Below are 23,889 nucleotides of genomic sequence, written 5' to 3' on the forward strand. Positions count from 1 at the left end.
TTTCTACTTACATCTACTTCGAAAGTATTCTGGGTACTCAATCATTCAAAAAATATTACTGAATACCTCCAATGTGCTGTACATACTGCTTTAGGAACTCTAGTTAGATCAGTGAACAAAAACTGCCAGAAATTCCTGCCCTCATCGAACTTTCATCTAGTGGAAGCAGACAGAAAAAAGAAGTATAAAATTATGTAGTATGTTTGAAGACTGTAAGAAAAAAATGATGGCCAGAAGGAAGGAACCTTTCCATGTTATGTATTCATAGGCGTTTAATTTGGTATTCCTGAGATAATTTATGTAAACTACTTAATAAACTGTATTGTAAATGCTGATGGAAAACACAATACATCTGATCCTTGAGTAACATAGGCTTGAACTGCATGGGTCCACTTATACGTGGAATTTTTTTTTTTTTTTTTTTTTTTTTAATAAATAACAGGACTACACATTTTTCTTCCTTATGATTTGGGACCTGGTGGCTCAGTCGGTTAAGCTTCAGACTCCATGAATGAGATCATGGTTCTCGAGTTTGAGCCCAGCATTGGGCTCTGTGCTGACAGCTCAGAGCTTGGAACCTGCTTCAGATTCTGTCTCTCCCTCTCTCTCTGCTCCTTCCCCACTCACGCTCTGTCTCTCTCTCAAAAATAAATGTTAAAAAAATTTTTTTAATAAAAAATGAAACAAAACATATTATTTTCCCTAGCTTACTTGTTTCTAAGAATACAGTGTAGGTGTGCCCAGGTGGTTCAGGCACCCTGAGGTGACTCCTGATTTGAGTCAGGTCACGATCTCACAGTTTGTGAGATCAAGCCCTGTGTCGGGCTCTCTGCTGACAGCATACAGTCTGCTTGGGATTATCTCTCTCAATCTCTCTCTCTCTCTGCCCCTATCCCTCTCGCTCACACTCCAAATAAACAGACAAATAAAGAAAACTTAAAATACATGTTAACTGTTTATGTCATCAGTAAGACTTCTGGTCAATAGGAGGAGAAGTCAAAAGTTATACTTTTTTAAATATGATTTTCAACAGTGCAGAGGGGTTGGCATCCCTAACCCCATATTGTTCAAAGGTCAACTGTAAGAGAGTACATATCTAACTGGAAACCAAAACGTGTTTCAATACTGATAACTCTTTATAAGGAAACAAGATAATATATTCCTTCCATCAGTCCTGACATAAAGTATACTTGCACATTTTGAGCTTATTTAACATTAAAAAAATATTAAAGGACACATTTCCTACCTTGATGCACCAAATGCTGTACATGTGAAATAAAGCTGTCTAGTTTCAAATGGTATTAGAAAAGGACACTTGCTGGTTAACTGTTCACACCAGTCTGGCAGAGCCCCACTTGCCAATGCCAAAGGTTCCTGTAAATTAACAAAAAACAATGTCTTAAGCCAATTATTTACAAAGACAAAAAGGAGTTCTTAAAAGTAATTAATGAAGAAATTAATGCAGTGGACCATATGGTCTAAATCACTGAATCAGAGAAACAGTAGAGATGGTGGAAGGTAGAAAAGGAAGAAGAGAGAGTACTTGAAAGTCCAAAAGTTACAGACTGAAGAGTTCGACTGAGTTTATTACCTCAATCTGCTGCAAAATTTTTGTTGTGATTTTTTTGCTAGTGAATTCATCTGGTGGAAAAGTAAACTGGGGCTGCTCATCACCTTCTGTAAAAGTAATAAAATTAATAGAAATTTAAACTGACTTCCTTTTTAAAATGCCATAGAAATGAAACAAGGATTCTTACGGACCTTCTTGGGATATTCTTGAATAAGGGTCACTTGCAACTATATAGAGAATACGCAGCAGCTGAAGGACATCTTCCACTCCACAAGAATTCTGACCATTACCGGCTTTGGCCTGAGGTTGTTCTTTCGTCAAATTAAGAATATCACTACTCTGAAGGGTAGAAATGGCCCCCTGGTTTAATCCAGACTTTGTTCCATGCTCACAAAAATCCTATACAAAAAATTAGCAAACTAGCCATTAATCACATTTTCAAGAAAAGCAATATATCATACTATTAGTATTTGAAAATGCTGAAATTTTTCAAAGAATTGCCTTCTTTTTAAATAAAAACACTATTACCCAAATTGAAAATCAATGTGTTCTAAACCATTAGAGCTCCCGAATAAACTATAACCACTGTAAGCTATAGTTAAAACCATGTACTTAGATCCAATATCACAAATCATATTTGGAATTTTAGTACTTGGCATATTAACAACATTAATTCAACCTCATTTTTTCAAACATGTCCCAATGAACCTTTTTCTTAAGAATCTTAAAAAGCTGCAAACAAAGCACAAAGCCATTCCCAATTGTGTTTTGAAGCCAATATATACCTTATATGCAGCTATGAGCTGAGAACAATTTCTGTTTTTCCTAATACTTTTATTAGTGCCAGTTAATTTCCAGTGGCGCAGGAAAGCGGCGTCTGCATTCTTCTGCAGGTAGGTTATCAAGTCATTCTTTGGTAATTCATCAGTGCCAAGGTACTGTTCCACATGCTCTATAGACCAACAACCCTACAATAGGAAAAACCAAATGTTGGCCTTTCCTGATTAAAAGTCTATGCTATTTCACATGCATTACATAAGGTAGCTTTAAAATCATGCATTTAACCTCATCTAAAGAATTCCATGTTAGTAATTTTCTCCCCTCAAATGTTCAATTAAAAGTAGCAGTTTTTCTTTATTTTTCCCTTTTTTCACTAAGTAGCCAAGAAGACCCATTTAATATAACTTACCATTTTTCCATTTTCCTTCTCTTTGTCAGAATCCTTCATTTCTCTGTACATGATTCTAAACATGAAGATATTTTTCACATTAATTCATAAATCAAATGATTTGTGGTTATTTCCAATAAGGCTTCAATTCTTTGAAAGATATATGAATGATGTCATTCATTAGCCATATGTTTAAACATTAAACTCAGGGAGAATTTATGAAAATAAATGTGTCAAACATGGGGGAAAGTAGCAGAAATCATGTTTCTGAAAAAGAACTACTATTTACAAATTTAGCAGAATTGCAAAGAACGCATACATCAAACCTAGAACTTTTAAAGGTATGAAGTAATACATTATGTCATGTTATAACTTTCATATACTGTTGTAAAAATAAAAAGAGATGAGAAATGGTTTGCTTCTGGGTCAAGATAGAAAAATACGATAGGAATAACATGGACCAGGAGCACTTATATTCACACAGGCAGTGAAGATCAAATTTGAAACTTAAGTAAAAATTGAACAGGGTGGGGGAAATACCCTGACAGCCTTGTGTACTCTCTCAAAAGGATCTACATCACTTTATTAGACATTATATAAAATTATCAATGATGTTAACAAAACATCAGAAAAATAAGTTTACATAAGGATGATTGTTAAGTATTATTAAATTATATTAAACTATACTATTATATAAATAACTATTATGGGGAATACTGAACACCCAGACAATATTGAAAACACTTTATGTATATTAATTCATTGATTCCTCACAGCTACTCTCATTTTACAGATTAATAAAATGAGGCACCAAAATATTAAATGTGCCCAAGTTCATTATTCATTACTTGTTCAACGAATGAATGAACAAAGAGAGGTAGATTTAAACTTGCAAACCCCAAAACAAATAACAAATAGAAAATATTTAGTACTTCATACACAATCCCAAAGAGTTCAACAATTATTACATAAGATATTAGTCTAGTTTATTTCTAATTAAACCAGTTGAAACCTTAAAGCATTCTACATCATGTGTCAGAAACACTCTTGTCTGCTGCTGTAAACCAAGAGAACAAGAACCATTTTGTTTCTACAAGAAAAAATACAGAACTATAATGCTTCTTGGCTCATGTACCATGAAAATATTTACTTAAAACATTACGTGAAAATCTCTTACGTGTATGTTGGCTCCCAAATACGCCTAAGTTTATCTGATTTCACATTGCCGTTACAGGACAACTGAAGCAATTTTTGTACATAGTAAAAAATAGTTGATCTGAAATTAGTGAGTGGTAATTCAACTTCACGAGTTGTTCCAAGACCTGTTACTTTCAAAGTGAGGGCTAATCGAGGTGACGGAGTACATTCAACTTCTTCTAAGAGCTCTGAATGAGGTGTTCCTAAAAATAAGACATCAAAAAAATTACACTAAAACAAACAGTCCAGAAGGGGCACTGCACTGGGAGACAAAGCTACATGGTATCTAAACTCTTCTGCCATTTATTAGCTAAAGACAACAACTACTTAGGACTCTCCTGGCATCAACATTTTCGTTTTTTAGAAATGAAAACAATCAACCTAGGTTACTTAAAGATGGCAGTAAAGCTGCATTTATGCATACGATAGGGATCTCTCATTATTACAAGAAAACACATGCCACTATCAACAACAGCCAAAGTATGGAAAGAGCCCAAATGTCATTGATGGATGAATGGGTAAAGATGTGGTATATATATACAATGGAGTATTACTTGGCAATCAAAAAGAAAGTATGAAATCTTGTCATTTGGAATTACATGGATGGAACCTAGAGGGTATTATGCTAAGTGAAATTAGTCAGAGAAAGAAAAAAATCCTATGATTTCACTCGTATGAGGACTTTAAGACACAGAACAGATGAACATAAGGGAAGGGAAGCAAAAATAATATAAAAACAGGAAGGGGAACAAAACAAAAGAGACTCTTAAATATGGAGAAAAAAACAGCGGGTTGCTGGAGGGGCTGTGGGAGGGGGGATGGGCTAAATGTGTAAGGGGCATTAAGGAATCTATTCCTGAAATTATTGTTGCACTATATGCTAACTAATTTGGATGTAAATTAAAAAAATATATATTAAAAAAAAATTTCATTTACATTAAAAAAAAAGAAAACACATGCTAACTGTATGATTTCAGAAACATTTTATTCTTATAAATGAGAAAACTAAAATTATTCATAATTCTACATCGAGAAAAAAACCACCTACTGAGAAAACCACATACTCTGGTCAATGACCTGCTCATGTTCAATGAGTGGATTGTGAGGTAAACACCCACGCTCACACCCACATACAGGTTCATAGTGTATTTGGTGGTGCAATCTTTTTTTTATTAGTTCAGGAATTTTTTCCTCGTATCATGATAGAGTCTTTTAAAGTATTACTTTATTCATTGCATGGCATTCATACCATTATACCTTAACTGAACCATATCCCTGTTATTATACATAATAAAGGTCATTTCTAATTTTCTGACAATATAAATAATACTTCTATAGTCATCAGTATATATACATCTGGGTACAGAGCCAGTATTTCTTTGGTATAGACTTTTAGTAGTAACAATATGAAATATATTGCCAAAGAGCTCTACAGAAAATTTGTAGAAATTTATATTGTAGGAATTTATATTCCCTAGCATAGGTTTTTCTTTTTTGAAGGGATCTTGGAATATCTTGATTCAGTCTATACACATCCTCACCATAAAACATTATACTACGAAGCATACTTACTTCCATATTTAACACAGGTATCATTCTATCATGTAAAGAATACATTCTATACTTAATCAACACTTAAGTCTTCCTTAAAGATAATATACTGAGTACAATACTGACGTTTATTGAAGCACACACCAACTGTCATGCTAATAACTTTATATGTTTTGCCTCATTTAAATCTTTTAATTACCTTGTCAAACAGAAACTATTATTCTCTACACGTAAGAGGTGAGAAAATTCAGGCTTACACTGATGATATGCTCAGTATATTAGCTTCCTATTGCTGTTGTGACAAACTACCATCAACCAAGTCGTTTGAAACAACTAGTTCTAGAAGTCAGAAATCTAAAATGGGTTGGCAAGGCTTTGTTCCTTTTTGGAAGCTCCAAGAAAGAATCTGTTTCTTTCCCTTTCCTAGCATCTAGAGGCTGCCCATATTCCATAGTCCATGGCCCCTCATCACTCTCATCTCAGCTTCCTGTTGTCTAATCTCTTTCTCTGTCTCAGACCTTCCTGTATTCCTCTTATGTGGACCCTAGTCATTACACTGGACCTACCCAGATAATCCAGGATAATTCTTCTATCTCATCTGCAAAGTTACTTTTGTCAGGTTAACATTACCTATTCATATATTCTGGAGGTTAGGACCTACATGCCTTTGGGGGATCATAAGTATGCCTACCACAACCAAAACAGACTTGTAAGAAAGAGAGTTACCAGGATGAATAACTCCAGAAACCATAAATGAAACCACTATACAACATTTCTTTTTCTTTTTTGCTTTAAAGAGAAATAGAGCAGAGGAGGAGCAGAGACAAAGGGAGAGAGAGAGAATCCCAAGCAAGCTCCAAAGGGTCAGTGCAAACAAAGCCCAAACCACAAGATCATGACCTGAGCTAAAGTCAGATGCTTAATCAACTGAGGCGCCCCATACAACTTTTCAAAATAAAATCTGAACAGGAATAATTCATAGCAGTTCAGATCTAGTGGAATACAGGATACAAACAATCCACCTTGAAATGAGTCTTCCTTTAAAAATTACACAAATACAAAACACAGTGCTTTAAATATACCGTAATTTGCTCCTTTAAAAATAATCTCATTTTTAAGGACTTGTGGCTGATATACAGTTTTTTTCCTGAAAACTTTTACTTATCAACCTGCACATATAAATAGCCACTTACTTTCCTGATTAGATATAACTACCTTCTTTGGTATATATTAAATTTAAATCACAAAAACTAAAACACACAGTACCTGGGGGCGGAATCTCTAGATCAGTTGTTTGTTGGACATTAGTCCGACCAGGTCTAGGATCAAAAGCAGGAACCAAAGCAGAAAACTGCCGCTTAAGCACGTAATCATCATCCCATGTTCTCCGACGTCCTCCTTTAGTTTCATACTCTTCTTCTTCCTATTAAAATAAAATTCCACATACAGACAAACAAGATAAAACTTTTCATTATTGCAGAAGTGATGTGCTATCTATTTCTTTTTTTAAGTTGATTTATTTATTTAGGGAGAGAGAGTGTGTGTGCAAGTGAGCAGGGGAGTGGCAGTCAGAGAGGGAGAGAGAGAATCCCAAGCAGGCTCCAGCTGTCAGCACAGAGCCAACATGGGGCTCAAACTCACGAACCCTGAGATTACCTGAGCTGAAATCAAAGAGCCGGATGTTTAATCGACTGAGCCACCCAGGTGCCCCAATGTGCTATCTTTAAAATAAGGTATATAATAAATACTTCCCTATAGGCATTACACTTCCTTATTTAGCTTTATTTCTTAAACACACAATGAGCCAATATAAACATGTATAGGCACATACATTTCTTAATGATTTAAGCTTACCAAAAAGTAAGTTGCCTTAGTGGTGGTTACATAGAACTATACATGATAAAATGACAAAGAACCACATACATACATTGCACCAATATCAATTTCATGATTTTGATATTACACTCTAATTAGGTACGATGTAACCACTGGAAGAAATTGGGCAAAGGGCACAAGACTGCCCTAGTATCTTTGCAATTTCCTGTAAATCTGTGAATTTATTATTTTTAAATAAGTTGCTTTTTAAAAAACGAAAATTTTATTACATACTGAATTATATACAAAATATAATGCTAGGAAGTTGCTTTAAATAATGACGGGACAGATAAATCAAACACGTTTGATAAAGTGCTAGTAACCACTAGAATCAGATGATGTGTTAGTGGGATTCCATGCACTATTCTACTTTTAGAATGTTTGAAAATTTCCCTAATGCAAGTTTTGAAGGAACATTTTCTCCTCCCCTTCACTATTACTATCAACAAAAAAAGAGTTCAATGAATTATAGATGTTGTAAATGTCTGATGTAAAAAGTAACAATTATGTATGTACTTAGAGAGACACACATAGCCCCTCATGTTCTGAATACTTAATTAAAATTAACTTTTAGAACAATCAAAGGTATACTTGATAGCTCTGTAGCCAGAATGTTTGGGTTTTAGTCCTAGATCCAAAACTTCTATGTTTGACCTTTACCAATCACTTCATCTGAAAATCAAGACTAATAAGAACCCTCAAAAAGTTGTTAAAAGGTTTTAATTAGTTAATACACTTAAAGTATTGAAAACAGTGCCTAGGACTCAACTAATGATCAATAAATGTTTAGCTAATAGACTAATATTATCTCTACTACTGAAAACTATAAATCTTAGATTGTAGCAATTAATCATTTTAATATATGTTCACTGCTACCCAAGGGTCAAGATGAAGGGTTTTCAAACAAGAAACTCCTTTATGCATTATGCCAGAGCAACCATGGACTCTATCTAGAAAACAGAACCCAAGCAGTAAGGGAAATTTCTTTTTGCTAATTCTATCTGGTAGCTAGCTTCTTACCCCCACCCCAATCTCCATATATTTTTCTAGACATTTTGGTTGATGCCTTACTCTGAAAGGAAGAAAAATACACTGAAGGGAAGATAACCATTAAGATATTACCTGCTCCCCAATAGGTCGGCTCCCTGCTCCAGCAGGGACTTGTGGCAGCTGCGAGGTGACAGCATGGTGTGTTACATCAGAGCGGGAGCCAGCTCGACGCTGTAGGGATGGACGTCTCAGAATCTGAAATAAGAAAATGTGAACAGACATGTCTAATTATTTAACACCTATATATATCCCCATTCAGACTTAACCTCAAACTATCAGCCCCTATTATCAAAACTATCTTTAAAACACTTCATATTCATTAGTCATCTTCAGAAAATTGAATGCTTTATATTCAACTTACATTGTATACTAACCTTCACAAGAAATATGCTACTGTAATGTTTTTAAGTAATATATACTAAAAGCATTTCTTGAGAGTTTTTCACCCCATTAAAACCCAACTTTATGAAATTTTTAAAAATCTACTAAAATTTTATAAAGAGAAATAAAAAATATACAAGTTATAATAAAGGGTATCTGCAGGCAAAAGTTCAGTTTGAAGACAATCATAGTGGTTAGATATTAAGAGTCTAGATCAAACTTTCTAAGTTTGGGTTCCCATTTTTGTACTTAACCTAACTAATTAGGACATACTTTTTTTTTTTTTCTATGCTCTACCTCGTAGATGTAAGGACTGATGAAAATAATACATAGATACTGCCTGCAAAACACTGCGTACTAAAATATAATTATTGTGGAAGAACCATGAAAATTATATTGTTTAGGATTAGTGCAGTTCTTTACACTTTTAAATCAGTCAAAACATCAGCATGTGACATTGTAGTATTTTCCAAATACTGTAAAACCTTGGATTGCAAGTAACTTGTTCTGCCGGTGTTCTGCAAGACAGCATTTCTAATAAATTTTAACTTGCTAAACAAGCAATGTCTTGCCATATGAGTAGTACATGATGCCAAATGTCACATGATCACAACTGAGTCAATGGTTCTTCTCTCTCACTGTGGATTGGAGATGATCATCTCCCATGCTCGGATGCTTGGTCTCAGGTCACGGTGTTTGGCAGAAATGTGATTTTTTAGAATGTTGGAAGGTACCCACAACTGGCACTAGTGTATTTGTTGTCACTTCAAAGCACCTATGGACAGTCCTTTGCTTTTCCATACAAGCATAAGCTTAGGAATGCTTTGCTTCATTCTAGGTCAGGCTGCCTGCAGATATAGACCCTTTCCTCGGCTGCCTTATTGCTGGTTACATTTAATAGAGTATATGACAAGAGTTTATTAATACTATACTGTAGTCAACATCCATGCAAGTGCATACCATGGCCCCCCTGCAGAAAAAGGTTGAAAAGAAAGGTAGTAAGGAGATGACTACAGTCAAAATTAAGAAGGAAATCATCAAGAAGTACAAATGAGGTAAGCAAGTGGCCGAAACTGCAAGATTTCATAAGAAGTTTACGTCTGCATCTGGTCTACAGATGAGGAGGAGAGAAAGGCAGAGAAATCCCTCACCTCAATGAGATTAGGGAAATGTGTAAAATGTGGGAAACTGCAAAATTGTGTAGAAAAGCACCATCTGAATAAGGCTATAGCAATGTGAGCAATGAATCTGTTTAACAACAATGCAATGTTACATTTTGTGAAATCCTCAAAAGGAGGCAAAAGCATGTGTCATTGGATAGTTTCCTTGTTAAAGTTGCACAAAAAGAAAAAGATTCCATCGAACCAACAGCAGTGATTCCGTTAGTTCCGTTAGTGATAGTGAAAGTCATCCTGCATAATAACCCTCCTCTCCCTTGTCTCCCTCACACCAGCCACGAAGGTTTTCAAAGGTAAGTGCAGGTTAACTTATCTTCCTTCTTATTTTGTATTTTCTTTATTATTCTGTATTACATTACAGTATTGTAATCATTTTTTATATGAATATTTTTGGGTTGTGGAACAAATCATCTGAATTTCCATTATTTCTTATGGGGAAATTCGCTTTGATATGCAAGTGCTTTGGATTACAAGCATGTTTCTGCAATGAGTTATGCTTGTAAACCAAGGTTTTACTGTATAACCGATATATTTTCTTTTAAGGGAGAAATGCTCAGATTAAAAGTGCTTTTCTTAATTAACCACGTTTTTCATACTCATGCCATTATTTCCTTGCTTCACAGTTTAACCAGGACTTTGCTTTTCCTCTCTTCATTCCAATTATTAACATCTTATATTAGTTAAGAGAATGGGAGACACTCTCTCTACCATAACCTCCTCGTATTCTTGGTCCTCCTGATTGTCATCTTCATTCTCATCATCTTCCTCATCTGGCTCAGGCAAGTCTTCATCATCATCTAGCTCAGCTAATAGAGTACTGGCACGGCAGCTATCCAGGAAATCTGGAAAAGAAAACCAACAACCTTACTGTCAACACAATTAACAAAGCATGATAAGGTAACTTTGCATATTGGTTTTACAAAACAAAAGTAAAATTCAAGACAGACAAGTATAAAGACCACATTTAGCAATGCCACCCTTCTACCACCATGAAGACAAAATGAGTAATACTGGTCACAAGCATGGCAGAAAACAACAGGATAAAGTTTGACCATAAACTAAATCCAAGTCCACAAAATCATAATATAAAAAAAGGTCAGCAGTACGGGCTAGGTTTAAAAATAAGTATCCTATCACCATTCTCTTTATAAGTCACAGGAAGCACAACATGGTGCAAAGAGAACACTTTGGAGTCATTCGCTCTCAAGAAATATCTCTATTGAGTACCTACTCTGTTCTAAGAACCGTGATAGGCGCCAGATATACCTAGTTGTGAACAAAACAGACCTGGTCCGAGCCCCCATGGAACTTATAGGGGAGAGAGACATTTAAAAAACAAACAAATGAATATATAAATAGGAACTGGGGTGCCTGGGCAGTACAGTCGGTTAAGTGTCCAACTCTGGCTCAGGTCATGATCTTGCCATCTGTGAGTTCAAGCCCCATGTCAGGCTCTGTGCTGATAGCTCAGAGCCTGGAGCCTGCTTCAAGTTGTGTGTCTCCCTCTTTATCTGCCCCTTCCCCGCTCACACTCTGTCTCTCTCAAAAATAAACATTAAAAAATAATAATCAATCAATAAATAGGAACTGTAAAAGACTGTAGGAAGGAAAAGACAGAATAAAGTTAATCTGAGAGACCTGGGATGTTCATAACTGCTTAAGGACACTACCTATCTACTATGGAGTAACATATGTACCATCTTTCCTATTATTTATATTCCCCCCAACCCCCAATGAAGACTGTATCAGATAAACATCGTCCCACATAATGAAGATGCCGATGAGCTGTTCTTCACAAGAAATGAAAAGAAAAAGTAATAATGAGGCTAAAACAGAAGTTTTTACTGGATACAAAAGAAAAAACAAACTTCTATGGATAAAAAGGCACACTCTATATTCCAAAAGAACATTCAGAAGACAATTTATAACTGCTTTGTAGAATCTTCTATCTGCAAACCTCTGAACCAAATACATATTTTTTAAGTCTAATAATTACACAGGACTGAAATTCAATACCTTTTATTAGAAGGCTAGTAGAAGAATGAGGCCCAATACTATAAGCAATTAGTTTCTAAGGCACATATTTTTTTAACATTTTCATATTCTGGAGTCAGAATGTGTCTTACAAGCAATGGCAAGTCTCAGCTGAATTGTCAACATTTTCTCCTTAGTGACATAAAATAATTATAATTATTGCCATCTTAAATTTGATGAAATATATTACCCTTAACCCATGTAAGGTACCATCCTGCAATTTAGGAGTGGTCCTCATAAATGTGATGTGGTAGTACACACACAAAATCAATTCCACTTTTGGTTTATTTTCAAAGGAACATAATCTGACTGAAATTCCATCTCTCACATGTTATAATTCACTGAAGCCAACGGCTTTTTTTTTTTTACTCATCTTCTTATTTAAACAGCTCCTTATTTCATAGATTTGACCATATCACAGAATCATGTTCCTCGAAACCTAATACAGTAAAGGTTTGCATACATAAAAATTATTCTGTAAGGCAAATGTTACTCTGATCCTTGACAGCAGCACCCTTAAGATAAATCTTCTAGTTTTAGGAATGTAAAAAAAGGAATTTATAATCATGTAACATTAATTTTCAAAAGGCAAATGGGAGCCCTAATACTTTTTTAATATTCTTTACCACCAGCATACCCACAACATTTTTAAGTTTCACATAATCAAGAATTAAAGTTTCAATGAAGTTAACATGTAACCAATGAGTAGGGAGGGGCAGAGGGGCGCCATGAGAAAAACTAGAGTAGAATATAGCTTATTAGATGAATTTACATTACTTTGGTGTAATCATCATCATAATTTTGCTATATACACATTTAATAGGTAAGGTAGATACAGAGAAATGTAATGATCTTCCTAAAACCAGAGAACATGAGATCCAATTCTTGGCTTGAAATAGGGGAGGACACATTCAGAGGAAAACAAACACACATGAAAATAAGATTTACACACTCCATGTTAACTAACTAGAACTTAAATAAAACTTTGAAAAAAAAAAAAAGGATTTATATAAAAGAGTACTTAAACTGTATCTTCATATAAATGTTCTTATATTTGTAATTACCGAATTTAATTTTTATTTTTTTTATCTTTTTTTATTTTTTTCTTTATTTTTTCTTTATTATTATTTTTTAAATGTTTATTTATTTCTGAGAGAGAGAGTGAGACAAAGCATGAGTGGGGGAGGGCCAGAGAGAGGGAGACACAGAATTGGAAGCAGGCTCCAGGCTCCGAGCTGTCAGCACAGAGACCGATGCGGGGCTCGAACTCACGGACCGTGAGATCATGACCTGAGCCGAAGTCGGACGCCCAACCGACTGAGCCATCCAGGCGCCCCTCAAATTTAATTTTTAAATAGAACAGGCACTGGCATCAAGAATGTACGTACGTATGTATGTACGGTAAAAGATATTCCAAAACAATAATGACGGAAGTGCAACCTTTTTGAAAGGCAATTCAGCAATTACTTCTTTTAAAAATCTTAAGGAAATATCTTAAGGATATTAAGTATCTTAAGGAAATATACAAAAATACAGTTCAAGATGCGGATTCATAACAATGTTTATGGTAATGAAAGGGTGTGATTTAAAGGTCCAAAATGGAGAATTTATTACATAACAATTGCATAGTCTAACAGTGGAATATATGGCAGCCACTTCAAACACTGGAGAAATCCATCAAACAATATGAAAATAATTTTACAAGGTACTAAGTGAAAGGAGCTGTCTGGAAAGATGATCCCTTTATGGGAAAACCAGAAGAGCCAGGTATAAAGTTCAGTCACCAATGGCCAATAATTTAATCACTGTGCTTAAGTCATGAAGCCTCAAAAAACAAACAAACAAACAAACAAAACCCCAAATGGGGGGCTCAGAGAGCTTCCAGGCTGGTAGTGTCCCTAAATACCAAGAGTACAAATGTGCCTGTGCGTGGGACCTTCCTGACCTCACCCTATGCATCTCTTCCATCTGGCTGATCCTGAGTTATATCCTTTTTATAAGAAAAGGGGTAATCCTGTAGTAAATAAAATATTTTCCTGAGTCCCGTGAGCTGCTCTAGCAAATTAATTGAACAGGAGGAGAGGGCCAGAAGAGCCTCCAATTTATAGCCAGTCTTTAGCACAGATGACAACCTGGCCTTGCAATTAGTGTCTGAAAGGGTGGGGAGATAATGTTATGGGGCTGAGGCTTTTACCTGTGGGATCTGACACTATCTCCAGGTAGTTAATAGTGCCAGAAGTGAGAAACTTGAGTTAAACTGTATGACCCCCCAGATAGTGTCTGAAAACTGCCCAATGTGGGAAAACATTTGGTAATCAGCAGTGGCAGCAGAAAGTGTTGAGAGTAGAGGAGGCACACAGGGGGAGTGTTTTTCCTCTTACATTACAGTGTACAAAGAATATCACTTTACAAAGCCTTTTAATCTATTACACTTCTATTCTTCTCTGATAAAGGTGTCAACTATCTTTGTTGTTATGATTCTCCCAATAAAACTTCGTTAGTGGACCAAAAAAAAAGGAGAGCACAGAAGTTCCTAGATACCTGCTTATAATCAGATAATTTAATAGTCCCTTATAGCACTGAGTTTTTTCATCATACATGAAGATGCCATATCTTTAAGAAGAGAGAATTACTACTTTCTAATCAAAAGTTAAAACAACATAGCAGAGGGGCGTCTGGGTGGCTCAGTTGGTTGTCTGACTCTTGGTTTTGGCTCAGGTCATGATCTCATGGTTCATGAGTTCGAGCCCCACAACAGGCTGTGTGCTGACAGTGTAAAGCCTGCTTGAGATTCTCTCTCTCCCTTCCTCTTGGCCCTTCCCACACTCTATCTCTCTCTCAAAATAAAAAAATAAACTTAAAAAAAACAGCAGGAAAACATAGTAAAAGCATTCACTAAACAAACACCTAAATATTTTAAACTATAACTTACCATATAACGAATATTCTGCTTCCTGACCTGTGTCACTCTCACTGGAGGTTGACGTGAGACTGGTGGTTAAAGTATTACTTAAGGACTGACCAACTGATAAAACTGTTGTTGCTGTGGCTACATTGCTGCTGCTAGTCACACTGGATGTTGACATTGTCACTGTTGATGTGGTACCAGGAGTCGTCAAATTGGGGAAACTCTGAGCACCCATGAGAGGAGAAGCTAAAGATAAAAAATGAAGCAAATCAGGACTGATGAGATTGCATAAACCTTAGAAAAAACTAGGTTGTATATTTAGTAAAAAAGAATGAAATCATGAAACACTAATTATTAAAAGGCTGAAAAGCAACAACTTTGGGAACCCAACTGAAATCCAACTACAAGTCCTTGTTTTTACAGCCCTGTTATTTTCCAAGAAATTAAGGCTTGCGTTTTTAGAAAGGGAAACAGGCAATGAATTAATTCCCAGTCATGTTTTCCAAAGGAATTACTTTGACCAGTTAGCTTAAATTAGAATTAAAGAACTTTTAGAAGATAGTAGCAATTTAGGACCTAAGGAAAAGTTAAACCAGTGTGATGCTCTGATTTCAGTTGACTATGATAAAATTTAATAGTCATCTATTTCCTCATGCAGCTGAAGTTAACAATTTATCATAGAAGAGTGAAAAATAGAAGTGTGTTACTGTTTCATCCTTTCAGATTACAAGGTTCTTTATTATACCTGAACTGGATTCTTAAGAGATCACGATTCTATAGAACTTAACTCCATATTCCTAAAGTGCTAAATTTGACGTGGTTGTATGTAACACGGTTAACGATCTAGTTAACGACTGCAGTCAGAACCCACTGAACAAGAAACCCTACTTTGCAATCCCTCAGAGTGGAAAAACCATTGGGTTCCATAAGGAAAAGCTCACTTACTTGCTGTGCTCATCACATTCCTCCCCAAAGTATTAGTGTTGTTATCACTGCTGCTTCGGCTTAGATTCATGTTGTTCGTGGCATTAGTCCGTGCTATGTTTGCCACTCTCCTTACAAAACTCTCCAAGCTAGATGTTTCTCTTGAGGACAGATTAGGTACACTTGCACTAGAGCTCATAGGGGCCCCAGCAGCCAACAAAGAACTTACTGACAGTCTGTTACTTGCTGAAGAGCTAAGGGGTCGTTGTGAAGCTGCTTCTTTATTAGTTAACTCAGACACTGAACTAACATCAGGAGAACTAACACTAACAATTCCCATGGATATTGCACTAGACTCCCCAGGAGTGCGAACAGAACTATCAGGGCCTAACTTTCTTTCAGCATTTTCACTTCCCGTTTCCGCGGTTAAGGTGCTGGTGCTTGCACTGGATGATGACCCTACTTCTGTTTGAGGGACGTTTTCAGCAGATGAAAGAACAACAATTGGTTCATGGACATCAGCTCCTGAAACTATACTGTGTTCCATTACAATTTCTGATCTCCGTTCCGTTTTGGTCGAACCCAAGCTGATGTCGCTGCTACTGGCCACGCTACACACAGAACTGCTGCTTCCTTTTCTACTTGAGGAGCCTGCAGCAGCAGATGTCTTGTCTGGACAGTTGTTTTTCACCAAGCTGCTCCATGATTGCGTTGTGCCTGAAACAGTGGATGAAACAGGTTTGGGTGATGCCACTGTATCAGGGTCGTACCCTGGTGCAAGCTTGAGGTCAAATTTTCCTTCTGCGCCCATACGGTAAGAGTTTGAGCCACCAGCATCCCAGGTGACATCAATCCAGCCTGGAAAGGGACAGGAGTTTGTGAGACCCAGCAGAAAGCAGATAGGAGCGTGTCAGACAGTAGCTCCACAATATGGGATCAGCTTTTCATCAGTGCTGTACTTCTCTGAATTTCTACAGTCATTTAAGGTCTGCCAACTAAAATTAAACTCTTCCTTTTATTTCTCTCATTTCTGAACTGCTTGCTCTGCTCATATCTGAAAACAATGTAAGGGTCATGTTTACATCTACGGGCCTATCTTTTAAGGGGAAGAACTGTTAAAAAACCGTAAACAGATGGACACAAATGGTGAAAGAAATACTGCAAGGTCAGTTAAATAGAGATGAAATCTAAATAAAAAGGTTTTTTAATTGCTAAATAGAACTATGTAGTCAAATGTTCTTTACAGAAAAAAAGTTCTGACTCACCATTAATTTTTAAGTTTGGGCTAAATCCTAATAATTGGCAAACAAAATATCCATATATCACTGCATAAATTTTAGGTCACTAGCTCAAATAACACTAAGTTAGCATTTCAATTGTGTTCTCAAAGTTCAGTGGTTACTTGGTTTTCTTATGATTAAGTTTAAAAAATTTAAATACACACAGAAAATTCTGAAAACAAAAATTTTAAAGTATGCTAAGCTCTTTTATTAGAACCTATAAGCTAAATCTAATAATGTATAAAGAACTAATGAATAGTTCATTATTCATACATATTATACATGATATTCAATGTATATTTACTTGTAAACAATACTTGTTCTTTAAAAAAAAAAAAACAGTAACTTCTAAAAGCAGTAAAATAAATTGCCTATTAGGAAAATAATAAAAATTTTACAATCTTATTTTAGTGTTATAAGCTAACTACTGCAAGGGAAAAAACACAACACAAAAAACATATGTATTTTTAAAAATATAACCAGTCTTTATAAAGTTTGAAGTTACTTTATGCATACATGCAGGTACCCCCGTGCATGTTCACATGTGCACACAACACATAATAAGTTCATGTATATTTATGATGACAGGCTAAGAGGGGTGTAAGTAATACTGAATTACCTGTGGGGATTATATGCTTAGGAGTTCTGGGAGATGAAAACTACCTGCCCCAAATCTACATCACCTAGTTCTGATGAGATTTCAATGGTCTCCATTTAGTCTATATGCTGAAGTAACTTCTGAAGAACCAGCACTCAACTATCTCTTCTGCAACATGGAACAGTGTGAATAAAGGCTCAAAAACGTATCCCAATTCCAAATGAAATTAATATTTATATTGCATTAATCAGTCTAAAAATATACTGATAATTTATTTCCTAACAATCATCAAGATCTGTAATTGTATGTTTATCGGCTTCATTCAGAAGGCAGGGTATCATACTTTTTTGGGGACCATTGTATATCTGAAGTCCAACAAAGTACCTTTACATTGCAGGGACTCTCACATTTGTGGAATACATGAAAAAAATGGATATTCCCACTGACACATAGATTCTTTAGGAAGGATTTAATTGATAATAATATGGAAAATAATTTTTAAATGTAAACTATATTAGTATTGAGAGTGTAATTAAATTGCTATCTAAGGGGAACCAAGAAAGGACACATACATACTATCCATATAAGTGCATAGGTACAAAACTCTGAGCTCCCACTATGCCCGAAAGACAGGAAAAAAGATAACTAGCCATATTAGAAACAGTTGGTTTAGGGGTGCCTGGCTGGCTCAGTCGGTCGGTAGAGAGTACAACTCTTGATCTAGGGGTTGTGAGTTTGAGCTCCATGTTGGATGTAGAGATTACTTAAAAGTAAAATTTAAAGAAAAAAAAAGAAGAAGAAAGAAAAGGAAATCACTGGTTTATTTATAAGCTAAGTACTCTCTCTGACATAAAAATTTTCATGTGAGACTTAATAAGAATGGCCACTTTGGTCGGCCACAATTCTGAACTCTACATTAGATTAGCAAAAGTAAGCTTTTCTTACATACTAAATTTTATAATTAAGATTCCCATTTTCCTAGACAGCTGCTTCAGCTGACTGCAGCCTGAGAAAAATAAACTGCATTCATATAGCCCCAACTAGCTAACACACTTAAAAGCCCAAACAATTTAGGAGAAATGGAATATTAATGGAGTATTATTAAGATGTCTAAAAAACATTTAAAATTTCTGGGTTGGGGCGCCTGGGTGGCTCAGTCGGCTGGGCGTCCGACTTCAGCTCAGGTCATGATCTGAGCGCCGCATCAGGCTCTGTGCTAACAGCTCAGAGCCTGGAGCTTTCTTCACATTCTGTATCTCCCTCTCTCTCTGCCCCTCCCCTGTTCATGCTCTGTCTCAATAATAAATTTAAAAAACATTAAAAATTTTTTTTTTTTTAGTTTCTGGGTTGAAGGTACTAATGTCATCTCAACTATTATTGGTTTTTATGAACTTTGGCAGTTACATATATGTTCATTCACCATAACCCTGCTAAAATGGCAATGATTTGCAATTAGAGTATAACTATATAGAAATACATTAGGTAGTAAGGTAATTCAAGGAATAGAACCTTAAAAACAAAAAAACCAAGAGTTTATTTAGGTAAATAAATGCCCAGAGCACACAGAACATGAGTATATTAAGATATTAAATGTTTATTCACTCTCCTAAGCACTGTCACCTTTATTATAGCTCTTTAAATATTTGGTGTAAGAATATGAACATTTTACTCCTTTTTGTTTTTAATGCCAAGCAAAATTCTTAAGAACACACTACTAGCTAAGCAAATTATCTGCTAATAAATCAGCCTTTTAAGTTATAAGGAAAAAATTAGCCATTATGAGTTGCTTCTGGGAGTTAAAAGCAATTGATTAACAGGATATGGACCTCTCTGAAATCCACAGCATCAAAAGTTTAAAATGAACTTGATTTAGGGGCGCCTGGGTGGCTCAGTCAGTTAAGCGTCTGACTTCAGCTCAGGTCATGATCTTAGGGTTCGTAAGTTCAAGCCCTGCATCAGGCGCTATGCTGACAGCTCAGAGCCTGGAGCCTGCTTCAGATTCTGTGTCTCCTTCTTTCTCTGCTCCTCCCCGGCTCATGCTCGCTTGCTCGCTCTCTCTCTCTCAAAAATAAATGTTAAAAAAATTTTTTTAAATCAACTTGATTTAAACAACAACCCTTACCTTATAAAATATCAAAGTTTAAAATCCAAAGAAGTGTTAGTAGGCTGAGATCTTACAATCTACTAATAAACAAAGAGGCTACAATTCTTAGTCTATTCTTTATTGAAAAACAGTAACTAAAGATGTTAATACTTTTTCTTCTACATGACTGAGTATAAAAAAAATGACTGCCTGATTCCCATCAGGCTAACAAGTGTAAGCAATTAAAGATCTATGGAACCTTACAAATAATAGACTTAAAAAAAATGCAGAAAATGTGTCTTTAGAATATTCAACTTATACTAGCTTGTTAATCACTTCAAAATATTAGCAAGAAGTTCCAAATCAAAACAGAAAATAAAATTTTCCCTTAATACTAGGTAAATGATTTTTCATTTTTAATGTTCTTCTACATAGTGCCAGGATATTCATAAAATGTGCAAACTATCCCAAAAAGAACCAAAGAAAAACACTCTGTTATTTAATACTCCATTTTTACACTACAAATGCTAAGTACCTACTCACCATTATGCAGTTCTCCTGTGACGGTACCTTCTCCCTGTGGGCTGCCATCCTGATCTCGCCATTTCCAATCAAGGCCTCTGATCACACGTGCCCCTGGAACCATGTATTTCAGAACCTGGGAACGTACTAGACGTCTTTGTCTTCTAAGATTAGCTTCTGCTTCCTTAGCTGCTTTTCCTGTAAAATAGAAATTAGAGAACTATAAACAAGTCACTTTTTATAAATCAAATTGTTCCAGTGAGTGAAAAACCTGCTAACATCTCTTTACCTAGCTGGTCTTCACATACTCCATTTACAATGCCGTAAAGTTCGAATCCAGATAGTGACAGGTAGTGGGTTTGTCCACTGGCATTCTTCCCCATCTGTTTAATTCTCACATGTCGCCACCCTTGTTTCTCATCCTTTGGTGGATCAAGAGGCCAGGTTGCTGTTGACCTGTGAAGGTGTTAGGGAAAAACTGGTGTAATGTTTTAAAGCAGATGGGGAATATTTTTTACATAATAGAGACCTACTGAAAAACCAACTTCTACATTCAGTCTACAGTTTGTTACACAAGAAGCAAGAAAGCAAAGGAGAACAACAGCCATCAAGAACATAAGTTAAAGATGGTATGTTTAAATGTATACTATTAATGACTTATAACATTAAATGATTTATGATTAATACAATCCAAGAAATAAGAAATTTTATGAGTAACAAATATGCTTGAAAATTTTATAATGCTTGAAAATATCCTTGAAAATTTAAAGCTTGAAAATATTATATGCTAATTAACTTGGATGTAAATTAAAAAATAAAAATAAATAACAAAAGAAAAAAAGAAAAAATTATCCATTAATCCTAAAGATAAGGAGTTCCTTCCATACTACATTAAATGCAGAAATTAATTTAACTCCATGCCCTATACTCCCCTCAAAATTAAAACTTATTAGAACTAAAATTTTTAGAAGTACTTTCTGCCTTCAAAAAAATAATATACGATCGGGGCGTCTGAGTGGTTCAGTTAAGTATCTGACTCTAGATTTCATGATGTTACAGCTGTAAGATCGAGAGTCACATTAGGCTCTGTCCTGGACATGGAGCCTGCTTGAGCTTCTCTCTCTTTCTCTCTCTCCCTCTCACTCTGCCCTTCCCTGACCCCCGCCAAACTCTCAAAAAAAAAAAAAAAAAAGACTAAAAAAATAATATATGATCAACCTATAAAATTTAGGAAAAGAGACATAATTAAAAAAAGAAAACTTTAAGTCAGCCACAATTCTACAACAAGCAATAGCTACTGTTAATTTGGAAAACATACACATATATTATGTACACATATGAAGAGTTTAGTAAAAAACTAATTCCATTTTTTTGTTTTTATTAGTGTGCTATATATACACATATATTTCAATTTCTTTTTAAATAAATAGGCTCAATGTTCTACTTATATTTACTCTAAAGCTGCTAAAGTTCTGGCAAAATTATTATTTCAAAGTTTTAATATTTAAATTATAGTATCAAGTGATGTTTTTAAAAAAATCTTGCTTCAATATTCCATAAAGAAGAGAGCTCTAAGGGTATACAGTTATAAAAATAAACAAAGCTCTTTACTGAGTTTTTCAATTTGCAAAGACTCCTCAACTAACCCTGGTTCATTGAGACTGCAGTCATCAACATGGGTATACAAAGAAGTCCAGTTCTGTCCATCTTTGGATACCTGGAAAACCCAATTTCTCAGTGCAGACCTTCCATAACCACGAGCATGACGAAGTGTATATGCTGATGGTATCACCCAGAGACCCAGATCTATGGCAAACCAGGCATTCTTATCATCATTGCTGTGGCAATTTAAAGCTGAATTATCACGACTTAGTATGTCTTCTAAGCGGCCATAAGGTAGATTTCTTCCTTCTGATGATGTTACTACTACAAGTCCATAAGCAGCTGGATTCACCCATTCATATGCAGTTCTAAATAAAAGAAAAAAAATTAAGCAGTTAACACTACTAAAATAACTGTATTTTGTTCATATCAGTTTTCCACATAAAACTGTATTAATTTTTAAAAATCCTACAATTGACAATTTAGACTTTTTTCTTCATAAAACATAACTGTGATAGTCTTAAATTTAATCTCTAAGACAAAAATTCCTTAAACTGAAAGACACTCAGAGTAGTTAATAATTTTACTCTACTACCAAGAATTTTTTACCAGGTGAATGTTTTCACTCTACATTAAATAGCATGACTTACTTGGCATTTGTCCCAATCCAGTAAATGATTCCATTTTCATCAAAATCATGCTGGTGCCGAAATATAAAATTTTGGCCTTCTCTTAATTTTCGAACAAAAACAAATGAAGATCGGTCAAAATCATACCACTGCTTTGCTACCTACACCAAAGAAAATACAGGAGACACTCACCTTAATAGGGCTATTTTCAAACGCACTGCCCACTTTTTCCTGTTCCTTCAATGTGATTTATTTTATTATAACAAATACTCATTAAAGAATATATGGGGGAAAAAACCAGAAAGATACAAATTTCTACAACCAAAGTACCCCACACTATTCATATGATGATACACTACTTCTTTGATCCATTATTTCAACTGATAGAGTAAAAAACATCTGATCATACTGTACCGTAACATTTTTTCTTATCAGTTTTTATATTTATACATTTTATATAGCTACATAATATTCAAATAAATGGAAATAATTGTAAACCTGATATTCCTTTTTGACTAGCATCAAGGTTTTGTTCACTATTTTAGTGACAAATGACACTAAAATGAGTCCAATACACATCTTTACGAAGAAACCATTTGTAGTATACAAAGATTATTTTCTTAGAATAGAGTCCAGGGGTGCCCAGTAGCTCATTTGGGTGAGCATCCAACGCTTGATTTCACTTCAGTGAAGATCCCAGAGTTCTGGGAGAGTGAGTGAGAGTGAGCCCCTTAAGATTCTCTCTCATTCTCTCTCTGTCTCTGTCTCTCGCTCTCCCCCCACCCACCCACCCACCCACACACACACACACACAAACAACAGACTCCAAAAAATGGAATTACTAGGTCAAACCTTGTATTACCATAAATCTACACACATATTTCCCTAACTACTTTTCTAAAGGATTAAACCACAGCAGAGAATGCCTATTTCACCATGGCCTTGCCAAAAACTCACCATTTTTAAGAGATACTGTTCCAGAGATTCAACTGTAGCTAAGGGTTCCATCTTCAACATCCTGCCAGTCCTGTCTATCAATGCAGTTTCACCAGGTGCACGTTCCAACCGAAATCTTAATCTTCTTGTAAGTATCTGTGCAAAAATTATCAAAATGCTTCAGAAAATACACTGTTTTTCTCTTAGAATTATAAAAGTGAGACATGTTCTCAATAGTAATTGAGAATTATAAAAGTACAACCATAAAAGGATAAATGCCTGTTTTCTATTAATTTTTTTTAAAGAATCACTTAATAAGTGACACTGGCTTTCAAGAAAGAAACAACATTAACTACATACGCAGATAATTTCTAAACAACTTCAAATATACACGGTTTAAATA

At 35.3% G+C, this 23,889-nt stretch overlaps 1 protein-coding gene across 11 annotated transcripts in view; it reads right to left on the reverse strand.

The window, feature by feature from the left end:
* HECTD1 (HECT domain E3 ubiquitin protein ligase 1) overlaps positions 1-23,889 on the reverse strand; it is a 90,843-nt gene that overhangs the window by 11,345 nt on the left and 55,609 nt on the right. For 2 of the 11 annotated variants that reach the window (XM_060619429.3, XM_060619430.3), the window contains exons 20-35: positions 23,508-23,642; positions 22,572-22,711; positions 21,966-22,289; positions 20,609-20,775; positions 20,341-20,517; positions 15,858-16,694; positions 14,937-15,158; positions 10,679-10,812; positions 8,484-8,606; positions 6,753-6,909; positions 3,916-4,138; positions 2,760-2,814; positions 2,356-2,538; positions 1,762-1,969; positions 1,592-1,677; positions 1,247-1,374 (exon numbers count right to left, since the gene is read on the reverse strand). In XM_060619429.3, the coding sequence (XP_060475412.1) occupies positions 1,247-1,374; positions 1,592-1,677; positions 1,762-1,969; positions 2,356-2,538; positions 2,760-2,814; positions 3,916-4,138; positions 6,753-6,909; positions 8,484-8,606; positions 10,679-10,812; positions 14,937-15,158; positions 15,858-16,694; positions 20,341-20,517; positions 20,609-20,775; positions 21,966-22,289; positions 22,572-22,711; positions 23,508-23,642 (3,299 nt within the window). The remainder of the gene's footprint in view (positions 1-1,246; positions 1,375-1,591; positions 1,678-1,761; positions 1,970-2,355; positions 2,539-2,759; positions 2,815-3,915; positions 4,139-6,752; positions 6,910-8,483; positions 8,607-10,678; positions 10,813-14,936; positions 15,159-15,857; positions 16,695-20,340; positions 20,518-20,608; positions 20,776-21,965; positions 22,290-22,571; positions 22,712-23,507; positions 23,643-23,889) is intronic. The other 9 variants (XM_078448343.2, XM_060619432.3, XM_060619431.3 and 6 more) reach the window with 9 other exon arrangements.

Source organism: Panthera onca, chromosome B3 (genome assembly GCF_046562875.1).
Source record: "Panthera onca isolate mPanOnc1 chromosome B3, mPanOnc1 haplotype 2, whole genome shotgun sequence".
Taxonomy (NCBI): Eukaryota; Metazoa; Chordata; class Mammalia; order Carnivora; family Felidae; genus Panthera; species Panthera onca.